This window comes from Lithobates pipiens, unplaced genomic scaffold (genome assembly GCF_037356315.1).
Source record: "Lithobates pipiens isolate NorthernLeopardFrog02 unplaced genomic scaffold, aLitPip1_a1.2 Scaffold_13, whole genome shotgun sequence".
NCBI classification, from domain to species: Eukaryota; Metazoa; Chordata; class Amphibia; order Anura; family Ranidae; genus Lithobates; species Lithobates pipiens.
The window spans coordinates 519,541,671-519,567,775 of record NW_027507718.1 but is presented as its reverse complement, the minus strand read 5'-3'; the positions used below and the strand labels follow the sequence as shown (position 1 = coordinate 519,567,775).

Genomic DNA, 26,105 nt, shown 5'->3' with positions numbered 1-26,105 from the left:
TGGCAGACAAAGTACACTGAGCCTAGGTGAGAGAGGATGAGGAGGATGAGGACAGATTGGTCATCCACTCTACCAAGTCTTCTGAATGTTGTGGGTCAACACGAGCAGCTCCTGAAAAAAAGGACAAGCGTGCCCCACGGCCAGATGCTGAGGATGCACTGTGTCCACGACCAGCACTGTTTGCTGTAGACACAGAGCCTGCTTGCCCTCTTTTAGTGGCCTGTGAGCGTCTGCCTCTCCTTGGTGACCTTCCAAACATAGTGCACAATTATATTAGCAAAACAACACCTGAAGTTTAATATATATATATATATATATATATATATATATATATATATATATATATATATATATATATTTATGGTCCAGAGCCCTCTGACCGATACGGATAAGGATGACAAACAAGGTTAACATAAACTCTCTTCCTTGAAATGGACCTGAAAGTGTGCCCTGGTCTAACGTACGGTATACCAAAATAAGGGGGCATACCCTAGATAGAGAAATGGGTATAAATGAGATGAATATGAAATGGAGTGAAATGAGTACTCTCATGAGGAGTATAATGCCTGAGAAATGCCCTAAAAAGGGGATGGGTGGGTGGGTATCGCGCACCGGAACCGACGAGGAAGGTAGGCGAACGGGCTAGTTATATACCCCACCGGGCTCCTCCCATAATTCCAGGCCACCATACTGGCCTTTCTATTTATGGTCCAGAGCCCTCTGACCGATACGGATAAGGATGACAAACAAGGTTAACATAAACTCTCTTCCTTGAAATGGACCTGAAAGTGTGCCCTGGTCTAACGTACGGTATACCAAAATAAGGGGGCAAAACATTCAGGTAGGGGTTGTATTTTATTGTTTCAAGTTTGAGACTGGGTGAGTTTGACAAAGGCCTGGGCCATCTCCACTTGCGGATTGGGTATGTAACGGGCGAAACAGGTGGACTTCCATCTGCCCAACTTCTTGATAACATGGTCCGGGACCCCTTGGCGGGAGGCGGTTGAAGCTGCTCCGATACGGAAAGAATGTCCGGAGTAGTGAGTAGGATTGAGGTGAAGGATGCCCAGAAGTATCCTGACATGTTCCATAAACTGGGCAGCGTTCAGTGGTTTAGTGTGAAATGGCAGAAGCGGACCAGACCCTGGTTGACCGGCCAGAAGGGTTAACAAGCGGGTGAGAATGGCGACCGGGCACCAGCGGTTGTTGGTTTTATAGAAATGTATGTCCGTACCCGAGCCAAGCTGCTGCGTCTTGGAGACTGCTAAGTGTAGAATGTAATGGTCTTCGTATCGGACCAGGTGGTGCTTGCACAGCATACGTGCTGTGGGGCCATTACAAGTAAACTCGCCTGGCCGTAAGAAGCCGTAGAAGGCCAGGTGTATGGCTGCTTGCAAAACGATACTTATGCGGAGACCGAAAGGTGAAGTGGCCAGAATATCTGACATATCTCTAAAAACGTCTCCTGTAATAGGCAGCCGTTTGGTGCGGGCCACTGGCTGGCGCTTCTGGACGCCGCGCATAACAGCCCGCACGGCGTGATAAGAAAATAAGGAAGGTTCGGTAGGGTCCTGGAGGGACGAGAAATGTTGTACACCGGCCAGATATAGCCGGATCGTATTAAAGGATAACGCCAGCTCCGAGTGGCAGTAGGAAATGAAGGCTAGGACTTGCTTGACAGGGGACGTCTCTGTGCTGTGACACGTCATGAAGCGGTTAAAGGCCCTCCAGGCCGATTGATAGGCCTTAAGGGTATTGCGTGAGAGGGAGTGCTCGATGAGTTGGGTGGCCGCTAGGAGGTGTGGTGCTAATCCAGGGTCAGCTGAGACCAGTCCGGGATAGCTGCTGATGTTGGTCCGGCTCCGGGTACCTGATCAAAAAAAGAGACAAAGTTAAAGCGGGAGAGGGCGTCCGCTGCCTGATTGAATTTACCGGGGATAAAGGAACAATGGATGTTGAACTGAAATGATAAAGAGAGCTGGACCAGTCGACGAAGGAAGGACATAATCGCTAGAGAGTTGGATCTGCCTTTATTAATGATCTCCGCAGTGGTTAAATTATCTGTTGAAAAGGTCACCGTTTGCCCCGACCAACTGCGGCCCCATGTGTGTGCTGCAGCTACGATGGGGTACAACTCAAAGAGGGAGGACGTCTCGGCGAAGCCAGGAATAGCCAGTATCTGGGGAGGCCAGGGAGCTGCGAGCCACAGATGGCCAAAAATTGCCGCAAAGCCTGTGGAGGCCGCTGCGTCGGTCACCACCTGGGGTGAAAGGGAAGATACAGAGGGAATGAACAGGGACACGCCATTCCAAGAGGATAGGAACTCCTCCCACATAGAAAGGTCTGCTATCGCCGTGGGATCCAGGCTGAGGACTTGCTCCGGGTCCTGTGAGAGGGACAGTAAGACTAATAGGCGTGACACGAATGCGCGACCCTGAGGGATGATGCGCACGGCGAAATTCAGCATGCCGAGTAGGGGCTGTAGCTGTCTTTTGGTGCAAGTTCTGGCACGGGTGAAGTCCCTCAGGACCGTCCTGATGCGGGCCAGTTTATCCGGGGGGAGGCTGGCCTGCATGGTGTTGGTGTCTAGGCTGACCCCGAGAAAGGTGATGGTCTGCGTTGGACCATCCACCTTGTGCTCGGCAATGGGGACTTTGAGGTTACTGAAGACCGCCCTTAATTTATCCAGATCTCCTGGAGGTGAGCCGGGTGGCTCGATCAGCAGGAAGTCATCCAGATAGTGTATGACTCCCCGACACTGGGCTACGTGCAGCAGGATCCACGAGAGAGTCTGTACGAAAGTATCGAAGAGCCAGGGGCTGCTTTTGGACCCGAATGTTAGTTTGGTGTCGAAATAGTACCGCTCCTTCCACTTGATGCCATGCCAGCACCAGAGAGATGGATGGATGGGAAGGAGCTTGAAGGCGTCCGAGATGTCGGCCTTGGAGAGCCAGGTTTCTGTGCCTGTTTTGAGAATGGCCTGGATGGCCGTGTCTACGGACGCATACTTGAGGGAGAACTCCTCTGAGGGGATAAGGGAATTAAGACTGGGGACAGAAGAGGAATGAGGCGCTGACAAATCGTACACCAATCTGAGTTTATTTGAGAACTTGCCCTTGACAAGCCCAATAGGGCTGACTCTCTAGGTGTTGAATGGGGGCTGTGTGAAAGGGCCTATGATGAAGTCTCGGTCTAACTCTGACTGTAGTAGTTGGTCAATGGCTCGTTCATCCATAGCTGCTGACCGCAGGTTCTGGCATTCGTGCGTGAGGTGAGGGAGAGAAATAAGTCCAGTGTGAAAGCCTTGAGTGAAGCCCTGAACAAGGTAGGCGGATAGTGAGGGGGTAGGATGATCGGTAAGGTAGGTGCTGAGCCACGAGACGTTGACCCGGCTTAGTCAAGACTTCTTAATCTGTTTGACCTCACACATGAGCCTGGGATGAGCCCTATGACACTGCGTGCATACGTGGAGCAGCCTGCACTGACTAAAATTGCATGAGCCGCTATTGTAATTGTTGCAGATTGCTGCACCTCCCATGGTCTTGACCGGGCACCCAAATTTATCCGTCTGCGGCAGGCGTGCCGGCGCCTGTGGGCCCTGAGCGGTACCTGAGGTAGAAGGACCGTCTGAGGGCGGGGCTGCCACTGAGCTAGCACACCAAGTCGCGGTATGAGTAGCCGATTGGCAAATCGCACAGAGAGGAGACCGTAGCCCTGCGAAGTGGCGGCAAAATAGCTCGGTATCCATGGCGATCCAATCAGTAGGCGTCTGGAACTGGAAGAGCCTGGCGGCCGCCTTAGCTGAGAAGGAGCGGTGGTAGTCGTAAAATGAAAAACCGCCGTATTTATAACCTAGATATACTACCACATGGAGGTAGCGATCCAGCTCCTCCCTCCTGCCAGGGGAGACTGAGCAGATGATGTCCCTCATCATGCCGAAGGCCAATGTAAATTCAGTGACAGAAAGCTTCCTGTCCAGCCTGGGGTCTTTGGTCTTGAGGACCACCGACACGTCCCCCCATGTATAAGCCTTGTTCTCCGCAAGTTCATGAATGGAGATGAGAAGCGAAGCCAGATTGACGTCCTTTCCCTCTAGGATGTCCTTCCTGATGCTAGCTGATACCAGATGAGAAGGGTACACCACTGATGTACACCCGGTGGTACCTGCGAGAGGGTTAGTCACCGCCTGGGATGCTGGTACTGGAGGAGACACGGGCGGGCGGGTCTCGAGGAGGGCCACCCGATTCTGGACCTCTGACATTGAGGTCATCAGGGAAGACACCAAGGTATGGAGCTGCAAAATAGAAGAAGCGATAGAGCCCAGGGAGGCCTGGGTACTAGCCTCAGCCGCAGCTGGGGGAGGAAAGAGGAGCCTGAAAAGCTCGGCCTTTCTGGCTGTTGCCGGAAAGGGTACGCCTCTGCGCCTAAGCTCAGCTGTCAGCTTAGGAATAGTCCATGCTCTGAGGGACCGTTGGCTGCCACTCTCTGAGACTAGAGACAGGGATAATGGGGTAGTGAGGTCCTCGCTGCCAGCCCGGGACATGGTGGCGTAATCCAGGCCTGGCGAGCCTATTAGTCCTCGGGTTCGGGTTTTCTCCTACACGGAACCTACATGAGGGTGACATGGATTACAAGACTCGTTGGAGACTCCTGAAAAAGAATATATGCTTAACAAGAAGGATGCTTCCGCTCATGAGCGTTTCCTCCCAGATGACGTTTTTTTTTTCCTTACCTAAGGAGGCACCGTCCCACCAGGTGCAGGGTGGACCTACTGAAGACTCGACTGACCTGAGGAGATGAGGTGAAGTTTGTTTGAGAGTTCTATACCTGAACAGAAATGGCTAGCTAAAATAGTGACTTCATGGAGGTGAGATTTAGAAATGAAATGAAATAAAATAAATGAAAATGAAACAAACAAATGAAATGTTGCTTTCCTTTCTTTTTTCCTCTTTTTATTTTTTTATTTTTTTTAGCAGGTATGAAACTTTGAAGCAATTTATAGTGAAATGAGGCCGATGAGCAAGGCCCCCAGTAGGAATCCAAACTTGAAGAATCAACTGGACTCATACCGGGAAGCGGCATGTGACAGTGAAATTAGTGAATCTGCCATGACAGAGGTCCGGATCGCCATGCCACAATCTTGCGACCGAGTACGAAACGGATTCTGGAGCATGTACTGAAATGAGGCCAGTCCTAGGGCACGCCGAGACGAATTTGGTACACAGATGTGACTATTCGTACCGGAGCGTGATAGGTGAGATGAAATGATACCCATGACAAAGACAAGAATCAGAGGATGAGCCCATGAATGAAACAAATGAACCCTGTCTTTGGAGCATGTACAGAAATGAGGCGTGACAGCTGGGCACACCGGAACAAATCGGTGCATCAATAAATGCAACAGGATTCGAATCGGAGCGTGATAAGTGACAGAAATGATATGCCATGTCAGAGACAAGAATCAACAACTGGACTGATGGTTACAACAAAGAATCCGTCTCTGGAGCATGTACTGAAATGAGGCGTAACAGCTGGGCACACCGGAACGAATCGGTGCATCAATGAATGCAACGGGATTCGAATCGGAGCGTAATAGGTGACCGAAATGGTATGCCATGACAAAGACTAGAATCAGGGACTGTGCCTGAACCTGCGAGTGACTCAGTCTCTGGAGCATGTACAGAAATGAGGCCGAAACTGGGGCACTTCGAAGCGAATCGGTGCATCGGGGATGCGACAGGATTCGCACCGGAGCGCGGTAAGTGACAGAAATGATGAAATGATTAGAAATGATTGAAATGATTGAAATGATTCGATCTGACATAAGAGAGATTGAAATGATACGAAATGACATGAAATGATCGCAATAATTTGAACGGAATGAAATGATTGAAATGACTTTGAATATATGAATCGTATTGCAACGGTCGGACCGATTTACTGTTTGAAACGACATGGCATTTGAAATGGTCCGGACTGCTTGAATTTAACGTAATGAGCAGTCGGCTGTGGTATTGAAGTGTTTCGATCGATTCGAATATTTTTTAAGAAATGATCGGGGAATCGTTTCGGCTCGAACCGAAGTGCCTGACGTGGCACGACCGACATGTCTCGAAACGAAATAACGACTTTCCTTCGAAAGGAAAGGAGTAGTGACATGAGGTAACGAGTACGAGTGACACGGTTTAAAATGTTCGTGAAATGAAAAGTGAGAGGTTCGTGAGTTCGGGCTATCGCGTTTAAGTGACATTGTAACACATGAAATAAAAATGGGTGCCGAAGCCCTACCTGCGACAGCCGGCCCAGACGCGTTGTACGACAACGGCAATTTCTTTGAGTATTGCGACACTCGGACGGAAAAACACACGAACGCCAACGACGACAAGAAGACTGACAACACCGACACGATCGGGACAAACACGGGAACTCACGAACACAACTCGCTACGTTTGGTCTCGAACAGTCGGCCCTTGATCTCTGACGTATCAGATATCGCGCACCGGAACCGACGAGGAAGGTAGGCGAACGGGCTAGTTATATACCCCACCGGGCTCCTCCCATAATTCCAGGCCACCATACTGGCCTTTCTATATATATATATATATATATATATATATATATATATATATATATATTCAAGCCTGTACATATATATATTAAACACACTGATCTCAGTGAGTCACCTGCCTGGTGCACTGCCTATCATAAATAGCCCCCAGTTTGTCAACATGTGCTAGCTCCCATCATGGGCTATTAATGGACATGTTTCGGGGGTGCAACCCCTTCCTCTCACCTACTTTAGTTTTGAGGAAGGGGTTGCACCCCAAAATGCGTACTTTGATATCCCGTGATGGGAGATAACACGTTGACACACTGTGTGTTTTGGGGCTTTAGAAACTAACCTGTTTGTACCTACACACATTTTAGGCAGGGGATCATAAGGGACATTTTTGCCTCTATGTGTACATGGCTTCAAATTTTGTCTTATAGAGGGGTAAGATCACCCCATCTGAGAAAGGCCACATCAACACAGTCTTGGGATACTAATGTCTCATATGACCTTCACTTTAGCAAAGTCGAACTGTGTAAGTTCCTTAGTTGAGGATGTGTATCTTATGTTTTTAAACAAGGCAAAATAATGGCAAACATACATGTTATACACCAAGATGTTGGTTTGTTCAAAAACCTTTTAAAATGCATATGTAAATGTGCTTGGAGTAAAATGTTTTATACTAAACAATGTGTGGCTTCTTATTTCAATGCTCAATACCAGTGTATTTGTTAAGTTGGTGTAGTTACAGTGACAATGTGTTCTGAAATGTGGCAGATTTAGGGCCTAAAAGAAATTAAAGGAGTTGAAAAGGCTGAATATATTTAGCTGCTTGCACTTCTCCATAAGTAATTGTGCAGTATGCAGCAGCACAATACCACATTGTTGATCTTGTATTTGGCCAGGTTCATTTATGTTAGCAACAGACTGAAACAATTGGACAGTATGCCAAAGGCATTTTCCACAACCTTTCTGGCACGAGAGAGCCTGTAATGCCTTGTACACACGGTTGGACATTCCGACCACAAAATCCGTTGCATTTTTTCCAATGGATTTTGTTCGAAACTGTTGTTGCATGCACACGGTTTGACAAAGTTGTCAGAAAAGCCAATCATTAGGAATGAGGTGACATTTGTGCGTACAACGGGACTATGTAGAGGCTAGTAGCCAATAGCTTTGGTCTCATAATTTAATCTGAGCATGCGTGGCACTTTGTCCGATCGGAAATCTCTATAAATTATTGGAAAAAGTCCAATTGGATTTTTTTATCAGAAAATTTTAGATCCTGCTCTCAAATTTCTTCAGTTGGAATTTCCGACGGAAAAAGTCTGATAGAACCCACACACGATCGGATTTTCCGACAATATAATCTGACCGGACCTTTTCCGTCTGAACTTCCGACCGTGTGTACAGGGCATTATTGTAGATCCTCTGCTCTCGGATGAGGTTCCTCATAGGAAAGGGCTTCATAAGATGTTCCCCCAGAGCAAAGGCCTTATCTGCCACTTAGACAAAATTGAGACCCTCAACATTGTCCTCAGGAGGTGTCAAATATAAGGTGCCATTCTGGAGCCGATGGTAGAATTCAGTCTGTGTAATCAATCTTCCATCAGAGTTGCGGCCATTCTTCCCAACATCCAGGTACAGGAACTCGTAGTTGGCAGACACTACCACTAGCATGACTATGCTACAAAAGCCCTTATAGTTAGGAGCCTGAGCTGGGTGGTGGGACAATACGGATATGCTTCCCATCAATCGCCCCATCACAGTTGGGAAAATCCCACTGATGTCAGAATTGGGCTACAATAGCCTGCCATTGCTGTGGGCTGGAAGGAAACTGTGGAGTCAAACAATAAAAAAAATCCTACTTTTGCATATACAATTGCAAGCAGATTTGACACAAAAATTATTGGCCAACATAAGTAGAACATTTATTTAAATGAGTATTTAAAGACAAAATTATAAGGTCAAATTATCAGAATCCTTGCCCCCTCTAGTGGCCCATTCTAAAAATGTTTTGGTGGGGAGGGTGGGTGGGTAGATGTTTTGGACAGGTAACCCTTTCCACTTCCATGGGAGCTAATTGCATAACTAATGTGTGATACTTTGGCCAGCTTTTCCTTACTTACACTATTGCCACCCTACTGGCCAGGTAAGAAAATACAAAAATATGGATACACACTGTCCAAATTGAAGCACATTTTTACATTCATAAATTACCATCATTATAATAGGAGACAAAAACTTTCAACAGTACCATTTGAAGGTATTCAGGCAGGCCCTTGCACTACATGCTTTTGTGAATTCATCCAGAAATATGACCACAAAAGTGGTATAGTGTATATGGGTTTTGCAAAGTCAGCAGATAGATTATTGGAATCGGTTGACTTTGCATTTGGTGGGGCGGTTCCAAATGAGTTTGTGCCCCCCAAAAAAGGCCTTCTTGCACTTGGCCAGAATTTGAGGACCACAATAACAGTTATACATTTTTTTAGGGTATGTTTAGGGTAAGCACAAAAATGTAGCTGACAAAATACATTGTTACATTATTAGGCTAGGTGTGTATGGCCCAGGATAGCATTCTGGGGAGGTTAGTGAAGGAAAATATGCATGAAGGACAAGAAAGGAGCATTAAAAGCTTTTAGCATGCATGAGGACACAGAGGACATTCACAGTATATTACAATAATGGTTATTGTGGAATGAAGAAATTAATACAATACATTAGCAAACATTAAATACATAGAATGTTATGTTAAAGGCTAAAACTTAACCCGAATATAGTCCTTCTGCAGGACTTGGATAATGGCAGAACAGGTCTCTGGAATAATGGCTCCCAGACACTGAGGAGAGATCCCAGTTGTGAACTTCAGGTCCTGGAGACTTCTCCCCATCGCCAAGTACCGCAAGGTGGTGACGAGCCTGTGCTTGGGAGTAATGGCCAGCTGCATGCATGTTTCCTGCTTCCTAATATAAGGTATCAGCAATTCCAATAGACGGTGAAAGCAGGGGTCCCTCATCTGGAGATAATTCCTGAAATCATCACGATTATTCTCCTGGAGCTCCCACAGCAAAGGCATGTGACATAATTGGTCATGATTAAGCAACCAATTCTTGGTTCAAGAACTCCTCCTCTTTCTGTTTCTGGACTGGACTTGGGTCAAAGCAGTAACTCCTAGCCCAATGATAGCCCAATCTCTCTGATGAGGACGCCACATGTCTAGTAGACGAATGACTGTTCAGAAATGAACTGACAAGCACTCACTGAAAATCAGAAATTACCTGACAAGCATGACCTGAAAATCAGAAACTACCCAACAAGCACAACCTGAAAATTAGAAATGAACTGAAAAGCATGCACTGAAAATCAAAAATGATCTGACAAGCACAACCTGAAAAACAGAAATGAACTGACAAGCACAAGCTGAAAAGTGTGAATTGACACTCACCAAACTTCTGCTAACGCGAGATTAGCAGAAGGAGCCCAAAGGGTGGTGCATGACTATTGAACTTCCTTTTTATCGGCTCGTAGTCTAGTACGTCACTACGTTCATAATTGTTGGCCATCAATTGTGTGCCATGTGTATGCAAGACAAGTTTGGGCCAGCGCCCTTTGGAAAAAATTTCACGGTTTTGTTGGCCAACAATCCGATTTTGTGTGGGAGGCTTAACACTAGTAGCTCACTAGAGGGTGCTACATAAATACAATGGTTTGAAGACTCTATAACTTTCACACGGACTAAATAATATACACTTATTTGGGATGTTATTTTTTACCATAGAAATGTAGCAGAATACATTAAGGACTTAAGTTATGAGGAAGGATTATTTGATTTTCAATTTTTTTTATAACAGAAAATAAGAAAAGTGTGTCCCCCCCCCCAAAAAAAAATAAATAGGTAAATACCGCTAAAAGAAAGTTCTATTTATTTAAAAAAAATATATATAAATGTAACTTTGGTACAGTGTTGCATGTCTGCATAACCTTCACGTAACTTTGTCATTCATAGTGTGAGAGCCATGAAATCTGAAAATTGGCCTGGGCAGGAATAGGATGAAAGTGTCTGTGGTATGCGCTTAAATGCATTGTTATTAACAGGGAGTCTCATTTTATTTAAACATTTCACTATCAATTTCTTTAAAATCTGTCAAGCCATCTCATTAAAAGTACAGACCTATTTTAAAAAAAAGTTCAGTTGATTTATATATTTTTTTCAATAAAGTTAAAGCTATTTCTTTCAGTATTTTTTTAAAGTAAAGTTCAGTTTATTTCTTTCATTTTTTTTAATATATATAAAAGTTCATTTTAAGCACGGCTGAAAGTAGATTCATGATGATGACATGGCTATCTATATTTAGAACAATGAGAAATCTATCACACTGAACAGTATAAAATGAGCAAGAAGAGAAGGAGAGAAATTGACACCATCACATGCTGTGGAGATGTCACTGACCCGTATGTGTCATCATAGCACAGAACCCTGTAGACACTATGGTATATTCTCCATAACAGAGTGTGTATTATTGTCTATAGTTATGAAGATTAAAGCTACCGCTGTATGTACCGTGCAGAAATTCCGGATCGCTTGGATTGTTCTATGGATGGCTCTTTGTATATACAGCACTCAGAGTTCATCATCACCCTGTAATCTCATGATAAAGGACGTAGATGAGGAATTTGGATTTTACCAAGAGGGTGACTTCATAATCGGAGGAGTCTTCACTATACGTGCCGGGACTACAAATCTTAAGGGAACAAAATCATATATGAAAGAATTTTTCTGTGTGGAGTAAGTAACATTTTATTTCACTATCACACCACACAATGTCATTTTCCTATGTAAGCGCATTGTTCAATGTTTGGGATCTGTGTCATTATCAGATTAGGGTTGAAAGGAAACCTGTCACAAACATGCCTCACATTCTATGCACACACATGTATACATGACTTCATACAAGCAGATACTGTAAGTATGAATTGCAACACTGGCAGCTACAAGAAGATGGAGAAAATTTTGACATCTGCTTTCCTGTGCACACATACAATGCATTGAAAAAGTATTCACACCCCTTGTAATTTTCCACATTTTGTCATGTTACAACCAAAAATGTAAATGTATTTTTTTGGGGGATTTTATGTGATAGACCAACACAAAGTGACACATAATTGTGAAGTGGAAGGAAAATGATACGTGGTTTTCAATTTTTTTTTACAAATAAATATGTGAAAAGTGTGGAGTGGATTTGTATGGCACCCCCCGGAGTCAATACTTTGTAGAACCACCTTTCACTGCAATTACAGCTGAAAGTCTTTTTGGGGATGTCTCTACCAGCTTTGCACATTTGAGAGGGACATTTTTGCCCATTTTTCTTATCAAAATAGCTCAAGCTCTGTCTGATTGGATGGCGAGCATTTGTGAACAGCAATTTTCAAGTCTTGCCACAGATGCTCATTTGGATTTAGGTCTGTACATTTTCTTTGACCTAAACTATTTTATTGTAGCTCTGGCTATATGTTTAGGGTTGTTATCCTGCTGAAAGGTGAAACTCTTTTGCAGACTCTAATACCATGTACACAAGAGCGGAATGTCCGACAGAAAAAGTCAGACGGGAACTTTTCATTGTATATTCCGATCGTGTGTATGCCCCATCAGACTTTTTATGTCAAAAATTCTGATGGACCTAGAAATATAACATGTTCAAAATATTTCTGATGGAACCAATTCCTATCGGGAAAACAGCTCATCTGTATGCTGTTCCGATGTTCCAAAAACGACGCATGCGCTGAAGCAAGTATAAGACAGAAGCGCTTGGTGTGGTAAAACTAGCATTCATATTGGAGCTAGCACATTCCTCACGCAGAAAATTCTGTGATCTTTTAATGCAGCACATTCTTTTTGTCTTTATAATGCTAGAAGAATGAAGTTGTTTTTGCTGCTCATATTCACACAGATGGATTTCTTGATTATTTCTCCTGATCTCATGAATAATCTTTTAATTTTTAAAAGCCCAATCACCATAATAATGTTTAGAATTGTTTTTTATATTCTTTTTTTTTTATTTCATCAAGATCTCCTTTTTTTTGGATTATTGAAAAATTATTTTCTATTGATCTCCATATATAATTAAATTTTGTGTGTGTCAAGTTACCACAATAACATTATTATCTTGCATTTTTTATTAACCTCAAGGAGGTTGGTGTCCCCTGTTAATGTGACATTGTCTATTAGAAATGTACCTGCCTACTCACAAACAAACTGTCCTTTTTTGTAGAAAAGCACATAGGCAAGTATTTTTAGGAAAATAAAATCTCCATTTGTTCTGGTTGATAACAAAATAAAGAGGAAGGCAACGTTGGAGAAACTTTTGGAATTTGTGAAGCCTTTTGGCCCCCAGGGCACACATCAAGTCTGTGGAAAATAAAATTGTTAGCTTGAGGAGTCCATATAATTTGGAGCACAATCTGGTCCAGGAATCCCAGAGATTAGGACCAGCAGCAGATGACATATCTGTCCCCAGGCTGTAGTACTACACCATTAAAAACAAAAGTTATTGGCGCACAAATGAATAAAACCTTTTGTAGAGAACGCTTTATCCAAATATTAGGTTAATTGTTGTCTCAAAGAGGGCCTGTAATTAGTCTCAATGTGCAGCTGCTAGACCACTTTGGACTTGGTGGAAGAAAGCAGAAATTGAACCATCAGAAGAACAGCGCATCAGAGAGACTCATAGTCTGATGTAAAAAGCATAAAGACAATTTATTAAATGAAAAAGAAAAAAACTCAATAAAAGACGTCTGATCCTCCTGGGATCTTAAAACCTTTACATCAGTCAATCACGACAATAAAACAACAGTTGCTTGATGATAAATTAACCCTGGGATCTTCTATCCGTGACTTTGAGATGTTGGTAAAAACAGGGCTGTGTTGCTGAGCTGGAGGAGTGGAAGAGAAAGGGTCAATCCTGCTCCCTGTGCTCCGGGACGGAGGGCTTTGATAAAGCGCATGCGCGCGAAACATGTTAGCAGGCCGGTCGGCATGGCAACTCCCCCTGCTACGGAGCCTTCCACGTGACCAATAGTGACCCGCAACCGCTCGGGCAAGCAGAGCGCTGCGCTCCAAGCCTCTCCAACACACAAGGTGGACGCCACCTTGTGTCCAACTTGGATTAACATCCTTCAGCGTTTACTGCACCTCCGTCCCGGAGCACAGGGAGCAGGATTGACCCTTTCTCTTCCACTCCTCCAGCTTAGCATGACGGCGCCCCAGCCCTACAGTCCAGCCATTAACAAAAGTGAGTGACTTTTGGAACTCAGTTTCAACCATTTTTTTACACTTGTATATGAACTCTACTGGTTCCCCCTGCCTCTGGGAGATAATCACCCACAATCATTAAATCTACGTGCACAATAGACTACACTGGCAACACAGCCCTGTTTTTACCAACATCTCAAAGTCACGGATAGAAGATCCCAGGGTTAATTTATCATCAAGCAACTGTTGTTTTATTGTCGTGATTGACTGATGTAAAGGTTTTAAGATCCCAGGAGGATCAGACGTCTTTTATTGAGTTTTTTTCTTTTTCATTTAATAAATTGTCTTTATGCTTTTTACATCAGACTATGAGTCTCTCTGATGCGCTGTTCTTCTGATGGTTCAATTTTTGTAGTACTACACCAGCCTGGGGACTCGTGAGCCTGGGGTTGAGGGAAGGGTGGAGGGAGGGCTGCAGGAAAGGGTAGAAAGTGATTCCCTGGCTTCAGTCTAGTCATCCAGAAACCACAGTTTGTTGAAGTACCACAGCCTGGGGACATACACTTGTGCTGCTGAGGCTCCTGATCGGAGTGATTTCTGGATCTTATTATGCTCCTTCTTATACATGTTCCTCGAGGTCCCAATTTTCTTTACCAAGAACACAATGGTTTTATCTGGGACTCGAGTCTTCACAAATTCCAGAAGTTTCTCCAGCATTGACCTCCTAGCTTGTTTATTATAATATAAGCTGTGTTTCACCTCAAACAAAATCCTCATCTCTCTGTATTTGTCTATGTAACTGGCCATGAATTCTGTGTCCTTAAAGCGGGAGTCCACCGTTTTTTTTTTTTTTTTAAATCCAGCAGCTACAAATACTGCAGCTGCTGACTTTTAAAATAATGACACTTACCCGCCCAGCGTGCCCGCGATGTCGGCACCCGAAGCCGATCTCTCGATCGTCTCTCGGGTGCTGCCGCTGCCATCTTGGCTATGGGAATCAGGAAGTGGAGCCTTGAGGCTTTATTTCCCGGTTCCCTACTGCACAGTGCGGCTCGTCCCCGCTGTCTCTGGGATCTGTGTGTTTCCCAGCAGACAGCGGGGGACTTTCGGAAAGGGGCGTAGATATCTGCAGAAAGGGGCGTATATTCTGCAGATATCTATGCCGGAAGTGGGTACAGATACCTGTACTGTACAGGTACCTGCACACTCCTCCCCCCTCAAAGGTGCCAATTGTGGCGCCGGAGGGGGGGAGGGTTCCAATGAGCGGAACTTTAGGGTGGACCTCCGCTTTAAAGTGATTCATATTTGCTGTAAGGCAATACACAAGACCAAAACACTAATGTCAGCCTAAACTCTCATAATCCTATCCCAATATAGGCCTCAATCTTGAATCAGTATATGCCACTGATAACCCAAGTTAAAATGTTACCTTCCTTAGAACTCCGCACACAGAACGTACGTACGATAACGAGCGTTAACTTTATATATACTGCATATGTATGAAACTCCACCTGTGCCGCCTGCCCCTGACATTCATTCAAGAATATTCCCTGCCCCTTCTCTTCAGTGTGCAGTAGGAGCAACATAGCAGAGACAGAGCAGGTGTGTGGTTAGAGTCAGAATGAGGAGGAGGAAAGCCTGGAGGCCAAAATGTCCTGATCCCGGAGGCGAAGATTTAAGGCTTCAAATATGGCCTTTCTTGAGATAGTGGAGATGGTGGACATCTTAAGGAGGAATGACTATGATGGCAAGAATGGACCATACACCAACCCGAATGTGAGAAAGGACAAAATCATGAAAAAAGATGTGAAGAATCTGCACACAAAATTTGGGGTACAATGATCAAAAGGAGCAAATAAGGAAACGCTGGTCGGACCTGAAACTGAGGGAGCAGGATCAGTATAGAGGGATCAAGAAAGTTCTTCTAAAAAGTAAGTAGTTTTCATGTTTTCTGATTATTATTATTATTACTTGCATGCTGCGCCATGTTATTTTCGTTACTGTTGTACAGTTTAAAATGGCGACTTTCATGTTCATGGGCACATTAATCGGTCGTAGGAAACATTGTTCGCTCATTAAATACGATGTTTTGGGCAGACTCAAATACAGTAGGTGCCAGCGATATTGTGTCAATCTCACCGCTTTTATCGGCAAGATTGACACCCTGCGAGCCCCGTTGCGGGAGCCAGTGCTGAGCCGGCTCGAATTCGGAAAGGAAAAATGATTTTTTTCCTTTCCCGATAAGCAACAAGCATCGCTGATATTGAGGCCGGGTTCACACTGGTGCAGGGGATCCGAATTGGATTCCCGCCAATACCAGGCACTGTATTTGGTATTAATCTTAAGGGAGAACTCCACACCAAATTTTAAATAAAAAAACGGCATGGGTTCCCCCTCCGGAGGCATACCAAGCCCTTAGGTCTGGTAGGGATTTTAAGGAGAAGCCCCTACCCCAAAATAATCGGCATGGGGATCCTCCCAAAATCCATACCAGACTCCTCCAAAATCCATACCAGACGCAGGCCAGCCAGTCACGAAAGGGGGTAGGGATGAGCAAGCGCCCCCCTCCTGAGCCGTACCAGGCCGTGCGTGCCCTCAACATGGGGGGGTGGATGCTTTGGGGAAAGGAGGGCGCCCTGCAGCCCCCCCACCCCAAAGCACCTTGTCCCCATGTTGATGAGGACAAGGGCCTCTTCTCGACAACCCTGGCCGTTGGTTGTCAGGGTCTGCGGGCAGGGGTGCTTATGGGAATCCGGGAGCCCCCTTTAATAAGGGGGCCCCAGATACCGGCCCCCACCCCATGTGAATGAGTATGGGGTACCATGTACCCCTACCCATTCACCTGGTGAAAAAAGTGTAAAGACAAAAACACAACACATGTTTTTTAAAATAATTTATTTCAATTTATAGTGACCCCCCAAAGCACCTTGTCTCCATGTTGATGGGGAGAAGGGCCTCATCCCCACAACTCTTGCCTGGTGGTTGTGGGGGGTCTGTGGGCGGGGGGCTTATAGAAATCTGGAAGTCCCCTTTAACAAGGGGACCCCCAGATTCCAGCCCCCACTGTGTGAATTGGTAATGGAGTACAAATGTACGCCTACTTTTTCACACAAAAAGTGTCAAAAGGGTTAAAAAACACAAGAGACAGTCTTTGACAAGTCCTTTATTAATTTCTTCTTCTTTCCGCTTCTTCTTCAATCTTCTTTCTTCTGGTCTTCCTTTGGTGTTATTCTTCTTCCTCCATCTTCTTCTTCATCTTCTTCTTCTTCCGCTCTTCTCATCCCACATCTTGCTCCGGCTTAAAGATGCGGGATGAGAAGAGCGGAGGAAGAAGAAGATGAAGAAGAAGATGGAGAAGAAGAAGATGGAGGAAGGAGAAGAACACCGAAGGAAAACCAGAAGATTGAGGAAGAAGAAGAAGCGCAAAGAAGAAGAAATTGATAAAGCATTTGTCAAAAAATGTCTCTTGTGTTTTTTAACCCTTTTGACACTTTTTTTGTGAAATGGTAGGGTTAAATTTGTACCCCATTAACAGTTCACATGAGGGGCCAGGATCTGGGGGTCCCCTTGTTAAAAGGGGCTTCCAGATTCTGATAAGCCCCCTGCCCACAGACCCCCACAACCACCGGGCAAGGGTTGTGGGGATAAGGCCCTTCTTCCCATCAACATGGGGACAAGGTGTTTTGGGGGGCTACCCCAAAGCACCCTCCCAATTTTGAGGGCATGTGGCCTGGTACGTTTTAGGAGGGGGCGACGTTCTCTCATCCCCCTCTTTTCCTGCGGCCTGCCAGGTTGCATGCTCGGATAAGGGTCTGGTATGAATTTTTGGGGGGTCCCCACGCTATTTTTTTTTTACATTTTGGCACGGGTTCCCCTTAATATCTATACAAGACCTGAAGGGCCTAGTATGGAATTTAGGGGGACCCCCACACATTTTTTTAAAAATTTTGGTTCGGGGTTCCCCTGTGGGGAGATCACCCGTCGCTGGATCAGATCAGCCATCGCTGGACCCCGGAGAGATGATCATCCATCACTGGATAGCAAGAGTGGATTACCACCGTTGGAATATTTTTTTATTTTTTTAAATTTTTTTATAAAGGACTTTTTCATAAGTGTGTTTGTCTAATTTAACTATTTTTTACACTTTCTTTGTGAAATGGTAGGGGTACTTTTGTACCCCCTTACCATTTCAAACGGGGGGCAGGATCTGGGGGTCCCCTTGTTAAAGGGGGCTTCCAGATTCTGATAAGCCCCCCGCCCGCAGACCCCTACAACCACCGGCCAGGGTTGTGGGAACAAGGCCCTTGTCCCCATCAACATGGGGACATGGTGCTTTGAGGGGTCACAGACCTTCAAAGCACCCTCCCAATGTTCAGGCATGTGGCCTGGTACGGTTCAGGAGGGGGGGGCTTCTCTCTCATCTCCCCCTCTTTTCCTGGGGCCTGCCAGGTTGCATGCTCGGATAAGGGTCTGGTATGGATTTCTGGGGGGTCCCCATGCCATTTTTTTTTACATTTTGGCACGGGTTCCCCTTAATATCTATACCAGACCTGAAGGGCCTGGTATGGAATTTAGGGGGACCCCCACACATTTTTTTTTAAATTTTGGTTCAGGGTTCCCCTGTGGGGAAGTTCCATGGAGTTTTTTTCTATGAACTGTTATGTGTATTGCCGGACCAACAATTCATTATAGCTGCGCATAGTAATAAATTTTTTTTTTCCTTTAGAAATGTCCTTTTGCTGTCAGACTGTTCTAAAAACGGGAAACATGCGCCCCTTTACAGGCATACTATAGACACCTCCCAGGTACGAAATTTAAAGGCATATTACACGTTTATTGTTTCACTTTAAGCATTATTAAAATCACTGCTAGCGGAAAAACAGCCGTTTTTAAAACTTTTTTTGCATTGATACATGTCCCCTGGGGCAGGACCCAGGTCCCCAAACACTTTTTATGACAATACCATGCATATAAGCCTTTACAATTAGCACTTTTGATTTCTCCCATAGACTTTTAAAGAGTGTTCCGGCTTTCAAATTTGCCACAAACACCCAAAATTGTTCGCTGTTCGGCGAACTGGCGAACAGCCAATTCTCGAGTCGAACTCATGTTCGACTCGATCATAAAGCCCACCCCTAGGCTGGAGACATTGATAAAACTCAGTCTGGGCAAAGACTCCTCCATCTGACATCCAGCCATTCTTCCCCACGTCCACATGGGGGAACTCATATTGTGCCGACACCACCGCCATTAACACTATACTATTAAACCCTTTATAGTTATAATAGTAAGACCCTGAATGGGGTGGTTGCATGATGTGGACGTGCTTCCCATCTATAGTCCCTCTACAGTTGGGAAAGTCCCAACGGTCAGCAAAATGGGATGCCACAGTCTGCCATTCCTGTAGCGTTGAAGGAAACTGTGGAGTTAAAAAAGAAACAAAAAGTACTTTTGCACATAACATTGCAAGCAGACTAGACACAAATATTCTTGGCTGACATCAGTATAACATTTATTTATTGAGTATTTCAAGACAAAAATCTAAGGTTCAATTCCTCACCCCCTCTGATGGCCCATTGTAAAAATTTTAGGAGGGAGGAGGGTTCGAGCTGAGTTTGGGACCTCCAAATTGAATTTAAGCACACAAATTGAATTTAAGGACACACATAACATTTGTACACATTTTAGGGGGTGTTTTGGGTAAAGCACTACAATGGAGCTGACAAAATACATTGTTAAGGGACTAGGCTATAGGGGTATATGGGCCCAGGATAGCAAGCCCGGGAGGTTAGTGAAGCTAAATATGCATGGAGGCCAAAAAAGAGCATTTTAAAATCTTACAGCATAGATGAGGATAAAGGGAACATTCACAGCATATTCCAATCATGGTAATTAGGGAACTATGAAATAAATACAATACATCAGCAAACATTAAATACATATAATGTGATGTTAAAGGATAAAACTTACCCTAATATAGTCCTTTTGCAGGACCTGAATGATGGCAGAACATGTCTCTGGAATAATGATCCCCAATGCCCGGGGGAGATGCCTGAGGAGAACTTGAGGTCCTATAGACTTCTCCCAGTCGCCAAGTACCACAAGGTGGCGACGAGCCTCTGCTCCGAAGTGATGGCTTGCTGCATGCAGGTGTCCTGCTTCCTAATATAAGGGACCAGCAAAGCCAATGGAAGGTGAAAAATGGGGTCCGTCATCCGAAAAAAAAAAATCATCAGGATTATTCTCCTGGATCTCATGCAGCAGAGGCATATGAGAGAATTTGTCATGCTGGAGTAACCAATTCTTGGTTCATGAACTCCTCCTCATGCTGTTCATGGACTGGGCTTGGGTCAAAGTATGAAACCCAACACCAAGCCCCCACACAGCTCGAACTGTACGATGAGTACGTAACTGCAACATGGTTTCAAAACGGTCGGCCAGTCAGAACAAACTTAACAGAATGCACTGAAGTACAGATACAAACCCACAAGCACAAACTGAACAGCAATTCAAACGATCTGAAAAGTAAGAGTCTGAAAAGCACGAATCGTCTTTAGCTAAATTTCTACTAACATGAGATTAGCAGAAGGAGCCCAATGGGTGGCACACTGGGTATTGGCCGTCTTGTACATCACCACGTTCTTGACGGTCAGACTTTGGTGTGATCGTGTATAGGCAAGACAGTTTCAGCGGAATTCCGTCGGAACTCCGTCGGAAAAACCTTCATAATTTATTCTGACGGGAAAACCGGTCATGTGTTCACGGCATTACAGATTTTCTTCTAAGATTGCCCTGTATTTGGCTCAATCCATCTTCACATCAACTCTGACCAGCTTCCCTGTCCCTGCTGAGAAAATGCATCCCCACAACATGATGCTGCCACCACCATGTGTAGTAGTTGGGTGTCCAGGGTGATGTGCAGTGTTAGTTTTCCACCACACATAGCGTTTTGCTTTTAGGCCAAAAGGTTCAATTTTGGTCTCATCTAACCAGAGCATCTTCTTCCACATGTTTGCTGTGTTCTCAACATGACTTCTCACAAAGTGAAAATGTGACTTATTATGGCTTTTTTCATCAATAGCTTTCTTCTTACCGCTCTTCCATAAAGGGCAGATTTGTGGAGAGCACAACTAATAGTTGTCCTGTGGACAGATTCTCCCACCTGAGCTGTGGATCTCTGCAGCTCCTCCAGAGTTACCATGGGCCTCTTGGCTCTTCTCCGATTAATGCTCTCCTTGCCCAGCCTGTCAGTTTAGGTGGACGGCCATGTCTTGGTAGGTTTGCAGTTGTACAATTCTCTTTCCATTTTCGGATGATGGATTGAACAGTGCTCTGTGAGATGTTCAAAGCTTGGGATATTTTTGTATACCCTAACCCTGCTTTAAACTTACCCACAACTTAATCCCTGACCTGTCTGGTGTGTTCCTTGGCCTTCATAGTGCTGTTTGTTCACTAAGGTTTCAATAGATTTTAGTAAGGGCTATTAGAGTAAAGGGGGCTGAATACAAATGCATGCCACACTTTTAAGATATTTATTTGTTAAAAAATTTGAAAACCATTTATAATTTTCCTTCCACTTCACAATTATGTGATACTTTGTGTTTACCTATCGCATAAAATCCCAATAAAATATATAAATAAGTTTTTGGTTGCAACATGAGAAAATGTGGACTTTTTCAAGGGATATGAATACTTTTTCAAAGCATTGTATACACAAAGTCTTACCGGAACATAACTTGTGTTTTTTAGGCTGTATGCACACAGCGGTATGACATTGTACACACGGTATGACATTGTATCATGTTGTCGAAAAATTTTATATCCAGCTCTCAAACTTTGTTGGTCGGACATTCCGACTGAAAAATTCCGATGTAGCCCACACACGGTCGGATTATCCGACAACATGGTCCGATCTGACCTTTTCCGCCAGAATTTCCAACCGTGTGTACAGGGGCTTAGAGCTTTACTGATCATATAGGATGATTTTCTTGCTGAAAAGTTCCTATGTAAATGATAAGTCAAATGCTTGCATTTAGATACATGTAAGGCTTCGTTCAGACTGGTGTTGCTGCATGTTCTAAATGGAGGCTGTGTTTGTTGTTGCACATGCATTCACCCCGGGCAGTATACAGGCAAACTATAGAGATGAATACTGCAGCTGCATGGATACAGCAGGACACAACCACATTTGGATATGTGCACCCGCTGCTGTACATGTCAATCTCTGATATGTAGTTGTGTCTGGCTACATCTATAGGCAGAGAAAGTCATTCATAATGTGCAGGCTCTGTGATCTGTCAGTGTCTGAGATTTGTCTGTCAGTCTATCAGTCTATCTATCTATCTATCTATCTATCTATCTATCTATCTATCTATCTATCTATCTATCTATCTATCTATCTATCTCTATCTATTTCTCAGCAACCTCACTGTTACATAGATAAACTTGTTTTCCCTTTTGAAAAATACAAGCCCCAGATTTCCCAGCCAGCCAGATTCTACATGTATGCAGGGAAGGGTTCCATCCTCAGGTTATGACTGTTTGTTGTATGATAAGTCCACCATGTTGTGCCTGACAGGATGGGATTTGTAGTTCCTCAACAACAGCCATTCCTAATTTCTGTGTATCTGTTGGCTGTGAAACTACAATCCAGTTTGTCCAGTCAAGTGCTGTATATGTAGATGGGGTGATGACCATTCTGATACTAAAGATTCATTCACACCATAGGCATTGGGTTGTGATGAAAAGCCTTACCCCTTGAGTCACAAAGCATAGACAAGGCAAATTGTCCCACTCATTTCTAGCCTGTGGCTTCAGAGTTACTTCAGGAGAGAAATCCCAAGCATGTCAAGCATATTTTGTATGTGTATCACAGGGTGTCATGGCATGCTGCGACTTGTAGCTCCTCTATATAAGCCTGCCTAAACCTATGGCTCTCAAGCACAATTTTATTGCATATTGAATGTTAATAGGCTATTTCCTGTGATGTGTGAATGTTTTTTATTGATTTAAAACAAATGTTGAGAAATGGGAATTCTAGGAACATCGGGGCAGTTGCTGAGGCTGCTCCCTTGGCATCAAGTACTGAGATGTAAAAAAAGTTTTAAAACGGACGTTTTTTCGGGAGCAGTGATTATAATAATGATTAAAGTGAAACGGTAAAAGTGTAATATTCCTTGAAATGTTGTACCTGGGGAATGTCTATAGTATGCCTGTGAAGGGGCGCATGTTTCCCGTGCTTAGAACTGTCCCTGCACAAAGTGTCATTTCTGCAGGAAAAAAAGTCTTTTAAAATCACTCGCGGCTATAATGAATTGTCGGCTCCCGTAATACAGAGAACACTCATTGAAAGTCATTGATAAAAAAAAAAGTGTGGGATTCCCCCAAATTCAATTATCAGGCCTTTCAGGTCTGGTATGGATATTAAGGGAAACCCCGTGTCAAATTTTAAAACAAATGGGAAGTGGGGGTCCCCCTAAAAATCCATACCAGACCCTTTATCCGAGCACGCAACCTGGCAGGCCACAGGAAAAGAGGGGGAGATGAGAGAGCGGGCCCCCCCCCTCCTGAACCGTACCAGGCCACTTGCCCTCAACATTGGGAGGATGCTTTGGGGGTCTGTGACCCCTCAAAGCACCATGTCCCCATGTTGATGGGGACAAGGGCCTCATCATAACAACCATGGCCGGTGGTTGTGGGGGTCTTCAGGTGAGGGCTTATGAGAATCTGGAAGACCCCTTTAACAAGGGGACCCCCAGATCCTGCCCCCCTGTTTGAAATGGTAAGGGGGTACAAAAGTACCCCTACCATTTCACAAAGAAAGTGTAAAAAATAGTTAAATAAGACAAACACACTTATCAATAAGTCCTTAAAAAAATATTCCAGCGGTGGTAATCCACTCTTACTATCCAGCGACGGATGATCATTTCTCCGGGGTCCAGCAATGGCTGATCTGATCCAGCGAGGGGTGATCTCTCAGTTCAGCGCAGCGCAGTCCATCCGACCTCTGTCTCCACTGGCTGAGACACTGCGGGATCCTGGCAGCCTGATGTTTCTTATATGAGGAGGGCAGGGTAACCCGTCACCTGACCCCGCCTCCCTCTGCCGCAAGTGGGGAAGCCCGGCTTCCCCAATGACGTGTGGGTGACCCCACCCCCCTCTGATGTAACGGAAACCTGTCCTCATCAACATGGGGACATGGTGCCTTGGGGGGATCCCAAAGCATCCTCCCAATGTTGAGGGCATGTGGACTGGTACGGTTCAGGAGGGGGGGTGCTCTCTCGTCCCCCCCTCTTTTTTCCTGCGGCCTGCCAGGTTACGTGCTTGTATAAAGGCACTGGTATGGATTTTTAGGGGGAACCCCACGTCAATTTTTTTTTTAATTTGATGCAGGGTTCTCCTTAATATCCATACCAGACCTGAAGGGCCTGGTAATTGAATTTGGGGGAACCTCACACTTTTTTTTTCTTCTCACTGACTTTCAATGACTGTTCTCTGTATTACGGGAGCCGACAATTCATTATAGCCGAGTGATTTTAAATGACTTTTTTTCCTGCAGAAATGACACTTTGTGCAGGGACAGTTCTAAGTACGGGAAACATGCGCCCCTTCACAGGCATACTATAGACACCCCCCAGGTACAAAATCGAAAGGAATGTTACACTTGTATTGTTTCACTTTAATCATTATTAACCTTCCTAGCGATGATCCCGAGTCTGGCTCGGGTTAGGATTTTAGTTCCACAAGCAGTAACCCCGAGCCAGACTCGGGATCACATCGCTGGATAGAGGGAGGACACAGAGAAGTTACTTACCTTGTCCCCTGAATCCAGTGATATCCTCCACGCTGTGTGATCGATCTGTCCTCCGTTCAATTCACACAGTGCCCGAATGCCGCCGAGCTCCGTTCCCTGCGACGTTACTGCGCACAGAAGTGGAGATCGGTGCCAAATTCAAAAAAGTTAAAGTACACAAAACACACACTGTACTTTAATCTTACAGATTACAGTACTGTATAAAAAAATACACACCACCTTTGTCCCTAGTGGTCTGTGCAGTGCCCTGCATGCAATTTTTTATTATAAATACTGTTTTTTATGGCTGGAATTTGGAGATTGTCCATAGCAACCAGAAAGTGTCCCTTTTTCAGTGTTTTAGGATTTGATTACATTATTGAATAATTTTTATTATTATTTATTATATTATAAACTTTATCATACCCGGGATGTCTGCTAGACTCTGGTTTGAACAGATTTAAGAGAGTTATTCCTAGGAATTACAGGACTACAATATAAAACGTCAAATTTCCATGCTAAATAATTATACCGCTTTCAGCATCTAAAACCAGACTGAATCATACCGCCAGGGAGGTTAAAATCACTGCTCTCAAAAAACCTCAATTTTTAAAACTTTTTTTTGCATTGATCCATGTCCCCTGGGGCAGGACCCAGGTCCCCAAACACTTTTTAGGACAGTAACTTGCATATTAGTCTTTAAAATTAGCCCTTTAGATTTCTCCCATAGACTTGTACAGGGTATTCCGCGGCTTTTCAAATTTGCCACGAACACCCCAAATTGTTCACTGTTCGCCGGACAGGCGAACAGGAAATGTTTGAGTCGAACATGAGTTCGACTCAGACTCTAAGCTCATCCCTAATCAAGAGCCACGACACACAGACGGATCCTTGACATGGTCTTCAAATGTTGTATTCCTCTTGTCAAGCCACTCCTGAACAACAATGTCAGAAGCGTCTTACCTGGGCTAAGGAAAAACCGACCTGGTCTGTTGCTCAGTGGTCCAAAGTTCCCTTTCCTAATCAGAGCAAATTTTGTATCTCATTTGGAAACCAAGGACCCAGAGTATGGAGGAAGAATGGAGAGGCACATACTGCAAGATGCTTTAAGTCCAGTGTGAAGTTTCCACAGTCTGCGTTGATTTGTGGAGCCATGTCCTCTGTTGGTGTTGAACCACTGTTCTTCATTAAGTCCAGGGTCAACGCAGCCATCTACCAGGAGATTTTGGAGCACTTCATGCTCCCTTCTGTAGACAAGCTCTATGGGGATGCTGACTTAATTTTCCAGCAGGACTTGGAACCTGCCCACACTGCCAAAAGCACTAAAATCTGGTTCAATGACCATGGGATTAGTGTGCTTGATTGACCAGCAAACTCGCCTGACCTGAACCCCCATAGAGAATCTATGGGGCATTGCCAAGAGAAAGATCAGAGACATAAGACTGAACAATACAGAAGAGCTGAAGGTCGCTATTGAAGCATCCTGATCTTCCATAACAGCTCAGCAGTTC

The 26,105-nt window shown here is 44.6% G+C and overlaps 1 protein-coding gene across 1 annotated transcript in view; it reads left to right on the top strand.

Annotated features, from left to right (window-relative positions):
* Positions 1–10,898: 10,898 nt before the first annotated feature.
* The window catches only part of LOC143975931 (extracellular calcium-sensing receptor-like), a 69,895-nt gene continuing 54,688 nt past the window's right edge, over positions 10,899–26,105 (top strand). The window contains exon 1 of the mRNA XM_077478464.1: positions 10,899–11,339. Within this exon, the coding sequence (XP_077334590.1) occupies positions 10,993–11,339 (347 nt within the window). The 5' untranslated portion in view covers positions 10,899–10,992. The remainder of the gene's footprint in view (positions 11,340–26,105) is intronic.